The sequence below is a fragment of the Echeneis naucrates genome, chromosome 1 (genome assembly GCF_900963305.1).
Source record: "Echeneis naucrates chromosome 1, fEcheNa1.1, whole genome shotgun sequence".
NCBI classification, from domain to species: Eukaryota; Metazoa; Chordata; class Actinopteri; order Carangiformes; family Echeneidae; genus Echeneis; species Echeneis naucrates.
In genome coordinates, this window is record NC_042511.1 from 16681430 (window position 1) to 16696264 (window position 14835).

At 40.8% G+C, this 14835-nt stretch overlaps 1 protein-coding gene across 5 annotated transcripts in view; it reads right to left on the reverse strand.

Annotated features, from left to right (window-relative positions):
* Positions 1 to 14835, reverse strand: part of septin9b (septin 9b) — a 65553-nt gene that overhangs the window by 19768 nt on the left and 30950 nt on the right. Inside the window, exon 1 of one of the 5 annotated variants that reach the window (XM_029504608.1) lies at positions 9864 to 9933. The exons of 3 other annotated variants lie outside the window; for them this stretch is intronic. In XM_029504608.1, coding sequence (XP_029360468.1) covers positions 9864 to 9918 — 55 coding nt within the window. In that variant the 5' untranslated portion in view covers positions 9919 to 9933. Of the gene's footprint in view, positions 1 to 5617; positions 5663 to 9863; positions 9934 to 14835 lie in introns of those variants that run through there. One more of the 5 variants, XM_029504857.1, reaches the window with a different exon arrangement.

Below are 14835 nucleotides of genomic sequence, written 5' to 3' on the forward strand. Positions count from 1 at the left end.
TCCCTGTTTTGAATTATGTGAGAAAGTTGGTTTTTGTATGTTATTGTTTGACTCAAGCCCTGGCGCTGACAAGATCATTTTGGTAAATATCTTGCAGAAAGAGAAAGAAAATGCAAAGTAAAATAGAAAAAGTGAAAAAGAAATCGTAAAATTACTGACATTTACAACGTGCAATTGGTCTTTGCGATGAAAACGGTGCAGCTGATGGCAGATGCTGTGCAGAACAAACTGGTCTATGTAGGAGGATTTAATAATTGACAGTACTGTAATTTGTTTTAGGTGCTGTATTCAAACTGTTTATCTTGCAAATCCTGCCATCGTGGAGGTTTTAAGATTTTAATGTTGTTTTTGTAGCATTTTGCTCCACTGCTGAGATTAATTGTTTGGAAAATCCTGCTGCTGTCATGCAAGATAGAGTTTCAAGAAAATGAGAGGTTGACAATAGAAAGATTTTTTTTCATGGTCTCTATAGTTGTAGCTATGTTAAAAAAAAATGCTTCACTGAGACATACCAGCAAACTAAAATCTGGTATCAGATAAAGGGAGCAAGCCTTGCACACTTATTAAGCAGCAAGAATCTCCCAACTTCACAACAGGTCCAAGTCTTAATCACAAACTCACCCTATAGCGTATATAAGAAATGTCCTATCCACATTTGACTCCCCTTAAAGTTGTTTTTAGCGCAGTGAGTCATAAACAAGGTTGTTTACAAAATAAAACCCTTATGACTTGTAGCAAACAACGTTACCTTCGATGAAGATGTACCTAAATTATGAGTGATTTAGTGATCAATAAAATAACATGTCCTGGAATTTCCCTCAAGTCATTCTTTGTTTTCTCCCTTCCTTCCTGCCTTCGATCTATCCATGCATATATTCAAATGTTATCCAGTCACTCCCTCTGGGATTGGGATGTGTGAAAGAACTTATCACATCTGTTCTATTACCCACTCACTTTAACTCAGTTAAGACAACTTAAAAACACTGTCTGAGATTTAATACACTGAGTTAAAACTCCTGACTCTCTGGGATAGTGTGGTTCAGTTTGTGTGTGTGTGTGTCTATGGTAGTGTGTTTCTCTTTTACTGTCCTATTTTCCTCATTCATTTAAACCAGAGATGACATTTCCCCTGGCCCTTTGGTGGCTCCTTCTAAAGAGAAAAGGGCCATAAAGTTTTATGCCTGCTGCTGTCTGGCAGAGATAGATGGAGCGACCAGAAGGCAGGGGGGCATCACAAGATGGTCTGAGATTGTCACATGAAATGAGGATTAACCCATGAACAATTTAATGTCATCTAAAAATTTTATGAAGTAGTTTTATGAGTAGGGTCGGCTAACGAAATAGCTTTTTTTTTTTTTTCTAAAATGAAAAACACACTGTCTCATCTTTAGACGGAAGCACATTAGCATTCCTCACTACTGTTTCAATTTCAATTCAACCCTAACCCTCATCTCTGCCATTTTAAGTTGTATACTTATTTCATGGCTTATTTTCCAGACAAGAAATAATTTGACTGATTCCTAATGTGGAACGCAGGACAGAAAATAGTGGCATGTTCTCAACTTTTACATTAACTCACAATCACACAGGCTTTAAATCTCAGTTGTTTCCACATCACGGGTCAAAAAAATGTCATTTTGCATTTAGAGTAATGACAGCGCGGGGGGGGGGGGGGGCAGAAATAACGCAGTTTAAGCTGACAAGATAGTTACTACTATGATTTACTGCCAGCTTCTTTCCAAGAGTTGTTACTATTACTTTGTATCCACCCTGTAATGGGCTGATCATAGGCCAGCTACATACCTTAGCATGTGTTTAAAAAATGGTTTATGGAAGTGAAAGCAATACCTTTGGCTGTTCAATGCTAGCGTAAACATGTTTTTAAAGGATAACAGGCAACCATTTTAGAGTAACCCTGTGTTCTGTTTGAGGTAGATAACACAACAGTGTGTTTACAGTAGGTAGTGCCAGAGGGAGGTCGACAGAAAGGAGCTGTGAGGACATAGGAAGTTCTCTCAGCGCTTTAATGTGCATTGAAAAGGAAATCCCTTGCACTTAATCCCCCAAATCCACACTTTGAAATCAGAGGAAGGTGCAAATTAAAAATCCTGACAGGTTTCTGTGGCATAATAATTTCCTGCTGCGTAAGACGATGAGGCTTGGTCAGCTACAGAGGACACAAACAGGCAGCGGCTCTTCAGAGAAGACCTGAAGAAAGCTGCCGGCCCACTTTTATCTTTCACTCTTGTCCCTTGTCTGAGAATGTGACCCCTGGCATGATGTGGAGTAAAGCAGATGGTGCTGCTCCGTGTTGAAATACAGATAGATGCACGGAAACTTCTGATCACGTGGACGATGACCTGCCCCAAAAACATCTTGAAAAAGAGTTGTGTGTGAAGACAGTGGAAGATGTGTGAATGGAGGTTCAGTGAGGCAAGGGGCAGGACCAGAGACGGATGAGACGTGAGGTAAATGCTATAATAACAGTGACAAGCTGCAAAACACAAAGGGAGCACAGTTTGAAATAATAGCTGCAAGCAGAGACCGAAATAAAATGAGAAGGTAAAGCCCAAAGAGCTCAGCAGGGAGGCTGCTGTGGGGCTGAGTATCATTGTGAGAACCTACTGGTCTGGGCAGTTCTCAGCACTGTAGGCTCACTGACCACAGCTGTAACTCAAAGCTCAAAAGTTTCTGAGAAACATTGAAGGGGAACTAGGAGGCTCCAGCCAAAGGTCCATCCACAGCTGCAGTAGGGAGAACTTGTCCGGGGTAGAGAACAAACAGAGCCCGTGGGGCAATATATCACACAACTACCAAGCATTAGCCAGGAACGGGGCTGGTTGGTTCGAACATTTAAATGATAGATGCCCCCCATAATTTAATGAGACGACAATAGAGCCAACCCCAACAGTTAGTTGCACATGATATGTGTTGCAGAGTACATCACCTTCTTAGTTCACCACTGTGGTTAAACAATTTCAGGTGTTTTTAATGATGCACAATGATGTTGTGAGACTAATATTGCCTTCATGTCCTAAATACCAAAAACCAACGTCAAAATTTCACATGAACACCCACCCACGTTGTAATTTCCACTGCAAAACTGGAAGACTTTTATGATACCCGAGCTGCCAAGATGAGATAAACTTTGACCTTTCAGCATGGTGGAGCAACGAAAGTATCGTGAATGGTAAGCATTGCATTCAGTAAAAAGTTCTCTGCTGATGTTAGTTGGTTAGTGTGTAGCCTACATAATGCTGTCGCATAGAAAACTTTAATAACATCACCATTTAAACTTTGTGTCTTTTTTTTTTTTTTTTTTTAAATACCATATTGTTTGGTTTTACCTCCCATGAGCAGATGGAAAGGTTAGGGTTAGGGTTAGGAAGTCTAAAACTGTTTTACCCAAGTAACAGGTCAGGATAAACTGTGGGTCCGCCATGTTTCACTTACCTACGACAACAAAAGCACTTGAACACAACAAACTCATAATTTCCACTTCACAAATGGAAAGGTTCATCTTTCCCATACCACGTGAAGGCTGCAAAAAACCAAAAAACACAGTGTAGTGCCTTTGTCTGTCTCGAGGTATCAGCCATCTCTGTTTGACTCTTCTGGTAGTCCGCATAAAATATGTTTCTTATCTATCTTCAACCCAGTCTGCATGCAAACAGCAACCATAGAAGCGAAAGAAGAGAAACTACAGATACCAAAATATACCAGTGATAAATAAAGCAGTGAAAAATAGATATTAATACATCTTTGGTGAATGGAAAGGAATTTCACCCAGTAAACAAATATGACCAAAGAATATATTTTGTAAGTTTCCATCATGACCCCAGAGTTCTAAATCAAAGTGACCTCACTGTCGACAGCCTGCAGCCTATCACCTCTGACAGGACATGACATGTCTGACTTCCTCCCATCTGTGACATGTAGAACAAAAACATCCTCACATTGAGGGCATCTACAATGACACTGTGTGAAAGACCTGGCTGCAGGAATTAGTCAGCTTCGACTTCCTGTTGAATTTTACACCAAGACTGCTAGTTCATCATTTCTTTTACAAACTGAAATATAACTATGTCCTGGAAATTTTCAGATACAATTAGGTTGAGATATGATGTGGGGAAGAATACTTTCAGACAAACAGCCTGTGTTGTTTGTTTACTGTAAAAAAAAAAAAAAAAAAAAAAGTTTACGCCTCTTCCATTCACAGCTCTGCTGCCTTCAGGGCAAATTCTTTGGTCAGAGATACGGACCAGAAGTGTTTTCACTTTGAAGAATCTGGTTTTGAATCTTTGCTTGCACCTGCAGCACAACATTACATCTCTGATATCAGCCTTTTAATTACAGCAAGACCTCTGTGTTTTTCATTTTTCATTTTTCATGCTGCAGGCGCCAAACAATCGAAATGAAGTGTTTATCTGAGGTGATTGAATTATGTACTATCGGCAGGCTAATCTGATTAGCAATGTGCAAACAATGGTTGAGTGGCTTTCTTTGGCACCCATCGTGAAGCATATTGTAATAATGCTCTACGTAAATCAGATATGAGACAGCATTTGAGGATTCAATAACACTGTAAGCCAAACTATAGGACACTGACACAGAAGGCTGCCAACTCTGGGAAAATAAGTCCAATTGCTTCCATTACACTTTGTTAGTATGTTCTTGTGTTTCTTTAGTGCCAGGGTGCAGAATCCAACAAAACTATTCAACCAATGTGCCACAAACTGGGTGAAAGTAAGCAATGTGATGCACTGAAAACAGAAATGAAATAGCTGGTTTTGCAGGCCTCTGGGGCACAAAATGAATCTAATTTTCTTCCCATCAGCAGACAAAGTTCAAAGAAGAGTTCATAATCAAATCCCTGAGGAAGAACAAAACTCTCCTGTTTGTCTCTTTAACTCTATTTGAACCAGGCAGCATAGGCACAAGGGATTGTCAAAATTAAATCATGTCCAAACAGCTTGGCTCCATCAGTGCCTGGATAATCCACTGCACTGGATCAAAGTTAGCCAGGAAACTCTAGCTGTTGAGACAGGAGCTGAGCCTGAAGGAGGAAACCTGACTAGAAACAACCCCCGAGAACTGAGCACTCAAAGAGCAAGACGGGTAATTCTGATTGGGCAGCCCTCTGCTCCATTATGGCAGATTGATTATCCATGCATGCTCCAGAGCTGAAGACACAATGGGAGGGAACAGGAGAAAGAAAAGAGGAGGGGTGTGTGAGGGAGGGGGCAGAGTGGTGGAATTGACCCCCCAAACTCTCCCTGGTGGCTGAACAATGGAAAAGGGAAAGGGCAGAGAAGAAGAAAACAAGAGAAATTAAAAAGCACTAGACCTGCACAGTAAATTTAGAGTTTTCTACAGAACTCCTGCCAACAACACTTACTCTCCATCTCTCACACTCAACACTTCATTTCCTACACAGCATACATGAGACACCTGGTAAACTAACTTTGAGACCAGCAGCCTCATAAGACCATTCCATATCTGTCTGCTCCCCCACCTTCAAACACTTCTTCTACACTTTTTTCTCCTTCTCTTAAGCCATTCACAGCTCTCCTGGCAAGACAGAAAAGCTCAGCAAATACAAAAATCGACAACTCACCCAACCCTTTCCTCTCCTGCTCTTCTCCCTCTTCCTCTCCCACTCTCTTCCTCTCTCAATCACAGCTCCAGCTGGTGAGGCTGGGCCACTGCTGCTCCTCCAGCCACGCCTACAGCATGGTCATGTGACCGCCATCCCAAATGGCTAGGAAGGCATTCGGCAGCCACACCCCTCATTCAGGGAAAGTGAATGAAGAACATTGAGGATATTGAAGCCTATCTCAAACCACGTGCTATTGAGTAAACCCACAAGGGGAAAAGCTGTGTGTGTGTGTTTAAATGTTTTCACAAGACAAGAGGCAATAGCCTCCTTACTTCCATGTCCTTGTTTGTGTCCATCTGCTTCTCACTCCCACTGCTTTGTTTCACAGAGGAAGGTATAAGATCATATGCAAGCCTATTGGTGTAAAACATTTGGTCATTCCTCCAAGGCTCACTTTCTCTTTCTCTCTGACAACCTAATGCATGCACACACACACACACACACACGCACGTCTCCTTCCTTCAAAGCTGTGTTGCCTTATGGCTAAATCCTTGACGAATGCTGGACATTTATAACAGTACAGAAAAGACATGTTTAAATGAACAATTTATTTGCAGTTTTTCTTGCAGAACATCTAAGCATGAAATTGAAACCGCTTAGTGGACACTACAGTTGAGCTGAGCAAACAGAATTCTGCCCTTATGTGCCTGTCATGGGGATGATTATCAAAATTTGCCGGGCTAATTTTGAGCTGAACTAACAGCCTTACATCATCTGGTTCTCATGTCAGATTGCATTTTATCACTCCGCATCAATTTAAGGACTTCTCACTTTGCGGTCTCCTGTACTTTAACTTAACACTGCAAAAAAACAGTAAAATAGTGCTATCCGTTTCCGGGTGGCTCTGCATATTGGGGCGAGGGCACCCACCCATCACAGGGCCATCATACAGAGACAAACAACCACCCACAGACAATTTAGAGTCACCAATCAACTGTCTTTGGACGGTGAGAGGAAACCCACGCAGGCACAGGGAGAACATGTAAACTCAGCACAGAAAGATCCCAGGCCTGGGAACTGAACCCATGACCTTATTATTGTGGGGTAACAGCACTAACCACTATGCCACCGTGCTGCCCACTACACACTACAATATGACAATAATAATACAAATAAAATATGTGCAATCCTCACAATCCTGCAGCAAAATTCAAGCCCTGCAATCACCAAACAAATGCTGGCAAAAATGACCATTGGGCACAATGAACCCATGTTTAAATTATTTGTTGCTGAATATTTGTCCAATATACAATCTCACTCTTGTATTGACTCTTTTTAGATTAACAAAAAATATAAAAACCTTCCCACTCATATAAGCTCACTAATTAAAACCCTTGGAACTACTTAGCAGTTTCGTGGAGGCTGTGTCCTCAGGCTATATGCCGACTGGGCAGTGACTCACATGCGATTTCAGGGTATAACGGCCACAAAAACTACAGCTTGTTCTTTTGATTCTTCTTTATGTTACTTGTTAAACAGAATTACAATATCAGGTGATCATCAGTGAGCTGCCAGCTGCTGGCAAGGGGATTTAGTTTGAGTCACAGAGCAAGCAGAACTAGCTGACACCTTTTCCCTCAGAGTTCATACTAAGCTATGGTACTTGGCTACAGTCATACATTTACCGGACAAACAAAGGAGTCCTTTCATCTTACTCTCACCAAGAAAAGAAAGATACGCCAGTAAGCAAAATTTCTTTGCAAAAAAAGCTGTCCCTCATTAAAACGCAAACACAGTCAAATATCATCAATGCCTTCTCATGATCTGTGCTGTAGTTGCTGTCATTCCTCTGGTTTTATTGTCCTGTTTTGACTCTCCCCCACTTAACTTACTGCAACATGAAATACTCATGCAACTACTTGAGTGAATCAAGCTGGACTGAAGTCAATATTGGCAGCACAACAGATGACAGTGGTTCCAAAACTCAAATGTTCTCAGGAAATCTGCACCATTCTGCTGGGCTTCCTGTGTCCCATTCCTCCCGCAACAGAGATGTTCACATTTGTCACAGCCAAACTTTTTACTGCATAATGCAAAGACATTTGATGTGGGAGAAGACATTTTCTAAGAATAGATTTTAAGATTGAATTAAGATGGTGGTTATGAAATGAATTTGAATCATTGACTGACTGGAACGGGGGGGGCGATCATTTTGTTCCTCCGTTGATATGGCTCATTTTTTTTTCAGTTAGCATACAATTTCAATGCATAAGCCATGAAGGCCTGAAAACAGGTTTTTCTAACATTCAGCACAAATGCTTCCTTCCTGTCAAAGCAGGAACATATTTGACTGTGGTTTTGTTGCGAAAATGCAGGCAAGGGAGTATAAAAGTATAGTATCTGTCTGTGTGTTTCAGGTGCTGTGCTCTGTGGAAATATATTCATTATTGTTATGAGCTTCCTTTTACAAAGGGAAAGATAGTGCAGTTGTATCAGTTATTGCTGCTCTAGCTTGTCAATATTTAATCAGCTACTATTGTTATCAGGATTAAATCTGACCTAGATCTTTGTGGAAAAACAGTTTCCATTTTCATTCATTCATTCAACTGCTTATCTGTTTTCAGGTTGCATGGAACCAATCCCAGCTCACGCTTAGTACACCCTGGACAGGCCACCAGCCCATCGCAGGGCCAACACGCATAGACAGAGAACCCCTCAGACCTACGGGCAGTTTAGAGTCACCAGTTAACCTAAACGCGTTTTCTTTGGATGGTGGAAGGAACCCACACACGCACAGGGAGAACATGCAAACTTCACACAAAAAGTATATTTATCACAAAAAAATAAACAGTACAGACAGTTTGAATGAGATGTCTGTGGCCTTAGATTTTTTTTAAGGTAAAATTAAGGGATTTTGGCTGTGTTTAATTTTGTTTTCTTTTGAAAGACATAGTAGCTATTTTGGTTCAAATCGCATTTCAAATTTTTATCATTTCAAATCCTGTGGTTTAAACAGGTAGTTGAAGGCTAATCTATGGTGATGACTGGCAGGTCGAGTGCCTGAGCAAGCAAACTCTATGACTGGCCCAGAGGTCAGGGCTGATTGCTGAAGGCTGTCCAATCATGGCAGAGCACATATGGAGCCGATTAAAAGAGCCACCTCATGACTCAGTGGGCCGAGTGACTCAGTGACACGTCCTCCTTGAAGGAAGCTGAGAGGAAAGGCTGAAAACAAGGCGGAGGATAAGGGCAAAAAAGAAAAGGTTTGGGAGGATGAGAAGGCGGTAGGGGGTGGGAATGGGGTTGGGGATGGGTGAGAGTACGGAGCAGGAGGGAGAAGGGGAAAGAGGAAGAACATCTGGCTTGGCCTATATATCTACAGGGAAGATATCTGGGTCTGTTGGAGACTTCCTGTTGTATTTCGTTTGCTGTGATTGCTCGACTCCCATGTGGTACAAATGGAGACAGCATGTGTGTGATGAGTGAGGATGAATTATATCAACACCCTTAAGTGGCCTCCAAGAGCAATCGCCCCTTCTGGTTGAAATCACAACATACATTAACAGTACAGGCAGACTCATCAGTGTACACACCTCCATGTTGAAAGTAAAGCACTTCATTCCTCCAAGGTTTATTCCTAGGACTGCCCTCAATGTTACAATATTTCAGGCATGTTTGCTTCTTCATCGACTTTTTACTGCAGTACAAAGTATAAAGTTCTGTAATGTTTATATAGAGCTTAAAGAAGATAAACTGGTCAGATTTTGTGGTCGGAGTTATTTGTTTATGGGGAAGTGTTTGCCTGCAGTGTCTTTTGTCTATTTTAAGCAACCCCCAAAGCTTTCTCAGCTGGTGTGCTTAACGCTGAGAACTGGGGCTAAAGACTAAAAAAGACAAACCATTGGTAGCCTTTACAACCATTAGGTACTACAGTCAACCACCTTTTAAATAAAACCACAGCTTTCTTTCAAAGTACATGAGGCCAGACTCTATTTCTTCACTTGAGAGAATGAGTGAGAACGAAAGTATTGTCTCATGAGCAGATTTGTTTCAACTAAACAGTGAGGGAATAAAATAAAAACATAGGAAACTATTCAAACAGCATCTTGAGATGTTTCCCACAGCTCCATTTGAAGAAGATGCATAAAGCCTCAGTTAGATTGGCCTTAATGGAAACCAGCCATTCCTCATGCCTTTGCAACATAATAGAGTAAAACATCCAAACTCTCCCACAGACACAATAGACAGCCAAGCAGATACTTACAAAGATTTTCCACCTCGTGGTTGTTGTTGTACGTCTCCTGGCAAGTAGAAGCCATTTCTGCTGTTAGCTCTTGTCTGTATCTTGCTTTCAGTGGAGTTTAACAAAAAGCTCCTTGTGAATTCCAAGCCTTTTGGTTTTTATCTATGTGGCAGCTGCTGTTAAATTTGAATGTTAAATAAATGTTTATAATAAAGTGCTACGCTTCCTGATAAAATACACCTCACCATGTACTGTCTATTTCTGTTGGAGGCAAAGCCTTCTCTGATGAACAATAAACAGAGTGGCTCGATGGGATCAGCCTTCTGGGGAATCCCTGGTCCCTCTGTGAATGCATGGGGGTGCAGGACAAGGATGACTCCAAAAGCAAAGAAACAGTGGAAGGAGCTCTGTGATTACTTATTGTGTGGTTGCTGCGTGTCTTCCAGAAACATATAACGGAGTTATGGTGATAATTATATGTAATAGAAAGGTTCCATGTGAAGCGGCAGGGAAGCCAGTCGAGACAGAGAGAGAATTTCATGCTTGTCGTGATTGTGAACAATCTTCTTTGTGAATTAGTCATGCGGTCTTACATTTCAAATTTGCTTACAAGCAACAATCTACAAGAAGCCCTTGGGTCCACCACAAAATCTTGCTTATTAGTTTTACATTCAGTAACATGGAGTAACTTATGCGTAGCATCTTCGCCTTTTCCACAAGGATGGTGTTGTATGCACTTCCTCGATCTCCTGGAGTGATTTTTTATGTCTGCTGTGCCTCACACAGCACTTTGCACCATTGAGGCTGAGGGTAAAAGTTCACCTGTAGCACCAAGCTGCATCAGTTGGCTTTTTCTTCAGCACATGATGGTGTTCCTTGTAGGAGAAGGAACGCTCATTGCCCATAAACCACAAAGCTGCATTTATACTCTCTAAATCCCTAAATCTTCCTGCAAACCTCACTTATGGCATGTGAGCCACGTACAGTACAAATAAGTGCTGCTTCTAAGCTCTGTGCCAATTATGGGAAAGTTAAGACTTAATGATTCTCACTAACTGTGAGTCAGCTAAGCAGCACATCTGTTTGGCTAAAATTAATCTGCAGAAAGAGAAAGGGGTGTGTTCAAGCACAAATAGGATGGCAAGGATTCATGTCACAAAATTTATGGATCATTTGTCTGAATTGAAAATGCTACTAAATTGGTGTAACCACTTTTTTTTTTTTTTTTTTTTACAAAGCATTACAGTAATTCCGCATTGAAAAAAGAGATGAGATTCCCATGGCTGAAATTCACATACAAAAAGCTAACTGCATGGAAAGACAATGACACCACACTTGGTCACCACTCGGAGGACTATTAACTGGAGTGCAATTGTAATGGTATTTGTATTTGATATTGTAAATTTTACTGCTAGTAAAAATATAATTGACAACAGAAATGTTTGTTTTGATTGAGTATATATAGAGTATATATATGTTCTGGCTGCAGTAAGCTGGTTAACTATTTAGACTTTTATCTTCGTATCTTCTATTTCGGAGCTACAGCCTTTGTCTGAGAAAACTGAGAAAACATAGTAAGTAAATTTGATACACCAGCTTCAGCCCAATGTCAAAATCAAATTATTTTGTATAATTATTGAGTGGTATAATCACTCAACTTCACTTCAGTTGTCGACATTGTGTCACAAGTGACAGGACAACCCTTATTTTTCATGTTTGTAGACTTCAGACTGGCACACATCACACACGAATCCCTCTACTCCTCCGACTTCTCTTTTCAGCAGATGGAACAACTATAGCACAAATGGCCACACACACCACACACACAACAATTTTCCATATGCCCTATATCAGCCAGCAAGTTGGCCAAACATCATTAGCAGGGAATGTGGAGAAAAGCTGACCTCACATGAACCATTCCTCTTCATTAAAACCACTCTTGGTGTCAATATAAACCTGATGATCCAGTCAGAGATAGTTTCATTATATGCGATATTCTAAAATAAAATTGTGAATATGACAACTCCACAGCTTTTCAAATATGTTTTTGAATGTATTTGAATGTATTTGGAAGACGCATTTGGTCACCTTACTTACTCTGTTTATTTACCCATTGTTATATACTATACTCTTCCTCATGTGCCAAGCACGCACACAAGTGTGGCTATAACCATCCATAATCTTATCAGTCAGGATCAAAGGGTGCAGACATTGAGGTATACTGAAGAAAGGTTGCAGGGAGGGAGAGAGATAAAAAAAAAAAAAAATCACTCACATTTGCCACACTGCTCAAGGTCCAGGGTTCAAAACCAGAATGAAAAGACGTAACCACTGTACCTCTACGGTGCTACATGTATGACATACACAAAGTACTGTCTTTCTCCCATGCAGTTCTCATTCTTACATTGAGTTTGTATTTCATTGTATTGTATTGTATTTGGATGTGTGCCACTGATCTTACAACCTGGTCTTACTTTAGCGGTGTATTTGTGCGTTTTATTGATATGTATCTCTGTGTTTAAGTGGCTGTTTTTCCCCTCAATTGCTTCCTGAGTACAAAAGAAGTTTAATTCAATTAAACCAATCCGAAGTCAACTGGCTACACTTCAGCCTTCCCAGGTTAGCTTGTTTGATTAGTGAAACGAGAAGAAATACTGCCAACATGTGGTTTTATACCTCTCTCACATAAAATATTACAAGTTTTGTTGCTGTGTGTTGTCCTGAGTGAAGGGATTGCCCTGAGGAGTTCTTGAGATATTGCATTTACATGGCAAAATTAACTCTTCATATTACCAGCACACAGGCAAAAGAAATACTGCTGACATGTGGTGGCAAGATGTTTTTTTTTCCATTTCATTGGCTGAGTCTTTTTCTTAACTGTTAATTTTTTTGGCCACGATAAGAGATGTGATTTTTTCCCTTCAGCGTCTTGAACAAAGGAGCCACAGTCTCGTACTCAGATTAACAGGCGGAAGGATTCAGTCGGACACAGCCCAGATAAACGAAGATAGTGTTTTCTGAGACTTAGTGTTATCATAGTTTGCTTCATCAAACTTTGATAGCCCATGTCCTACTATTTGTCAGTTAGCTTGAGGAGGTGGAAAAAGTTCAAACAATGTGGGGGCCCGTGTGTGTGTGAGTGCTGTGAGGGAGACAAAGTTGTGTTCCCAGGCTGATGGGAAACGGTTTCGTACATGTATGTGAAGTGAAAATGTGTCAGAATATGTCAGAGAGATGTGCAGGAGAAAGTGATAGGAGAGATTACTACAGATGTGGGATTTGGCAAGATGACAAAAGAGGACAAAGGTCTTCCTGCAGTGGTGGGAAACTTCTTTAACCCTTGACTTCCCCCAGATGCTCAATGTAAACTCTAACTTCCGAAAGCCTATCTGGGGAGAGGTGGGCCCAGTGTATGTGTGTGAGAGAGCGAGTGTGTGTGTGTGTGTGTAGTTTGTGTTTATGTGTCTATTTATCTGGGGCAGAGGGTCTGTCCTTCTCTTGTGTCTCTCATCTCCTCTTCCTCCCTTTTACGTCCAGTTTTGTTTGTGTCCACACACGCACATCAAAAGGCTGCATGACGTTGTTTTGAAAGTGTGCTTGTGATATAGTAGACTATTCAAAAATTTCCTTGAATATTACCAGGAAAAAGCAACACATCTGTACAATGATTCATTTCTTAAGCAATTACTTTAGACCCTGTAGTTGTTTGGGGCAGTTCTGTAAATTGTAAACTGACTTTGAAAATGAATGTGGTTTCAAACAGAGGAAATATGGGTTATTTCACCTCCCAGCCATATTCAATGTCTACGAAGAGTTAACCTGTTACATACTGACTCCTAGTGGTGGGTTTAGGGAGTACATGCACAGTACAGTATGTCGGCTGAGAAGTTTGATTGAAGGACAGCTCTAAGCTGAGGGGGGAAAAACTGACGTAAAAGTTAAGAGGCTTGTTGATTTCAAGTGAGTGAAAATGCGTCTTCTTTGGCAGCAAATCACAGTAAGCCAGGGACAATCTGCCACAGAGTAAGAACGTTACCATATATTGAGGGAAGGATAAATCAGATTTGAAGGGAAAAAAGCTGCATACTTTAAATTTGTCATACATTCACGGTTCGTCATGAGTGTGATGCGATGAGTGATACTTAATATTCATAATTTAGCTATGGAAAGGACCCCTGCAACCACTCTTCTACAGTTTGTGCACAACAGCAACATTAGTCTATTGAAATGGTTTCACATTCCTGCTCATATGTTGCTTGGGATAAAGGCATTAAAATCTATCAAAAAGTTAAGAAATGTGATGCAGAACAGGAGCAGGTGATACGGTTAAAGTTGTTGGTACAACATTTATACGGGTTCAAAATAATTTAAGGTAATCTGCGCAACATTCAAAGTAACAAATCATGTTTCAAGATTATGAATTAAAAGTGCCCAAGCGCTTACCCTGAGTGAACAAAAACTGAAAATTATTAACTTAGGAAAAAGTTATCCATAGACCGTGTTACCACATGATGATACTGAATTACCCATCCACAACAATATGCTCTAAATATGTTAATCGATAAAGAAGTGGCTAAATGCAGTTGTCGTCTGATTAGAAATGCAAACCCTAGGCTTTGTTTCCAGTAAAATTCACACTGTATTTGCATTGCATTGCATTACATGCAGCCACATATGTAACTTCACAAAGATGTTATTTTTAGTCAGCAGCAGCCACCTCTAAAAGCATGTCGGTAAAATACTGCTCTCCTTTTCTTTGCCTCTCTCTTTTTCCCTGGGTAATTAGCCAACAGGTCATTCTGAGTAATGGTCTGGGATCAGTCCAGAGTAATTACACTGGGAGAGGGCTGACCTCGGATATGCCTCTGCCTGAGGCTGCCTGTATAAATGTGTGTGTGTTCATGTAGTTGTGTCAATGCAGGATGACAAAAGCAAGACAAAAAAATTTGAGTGTGTGTGTGCCCCTTCCTGACCTGTGGACAGGCAGAGACAA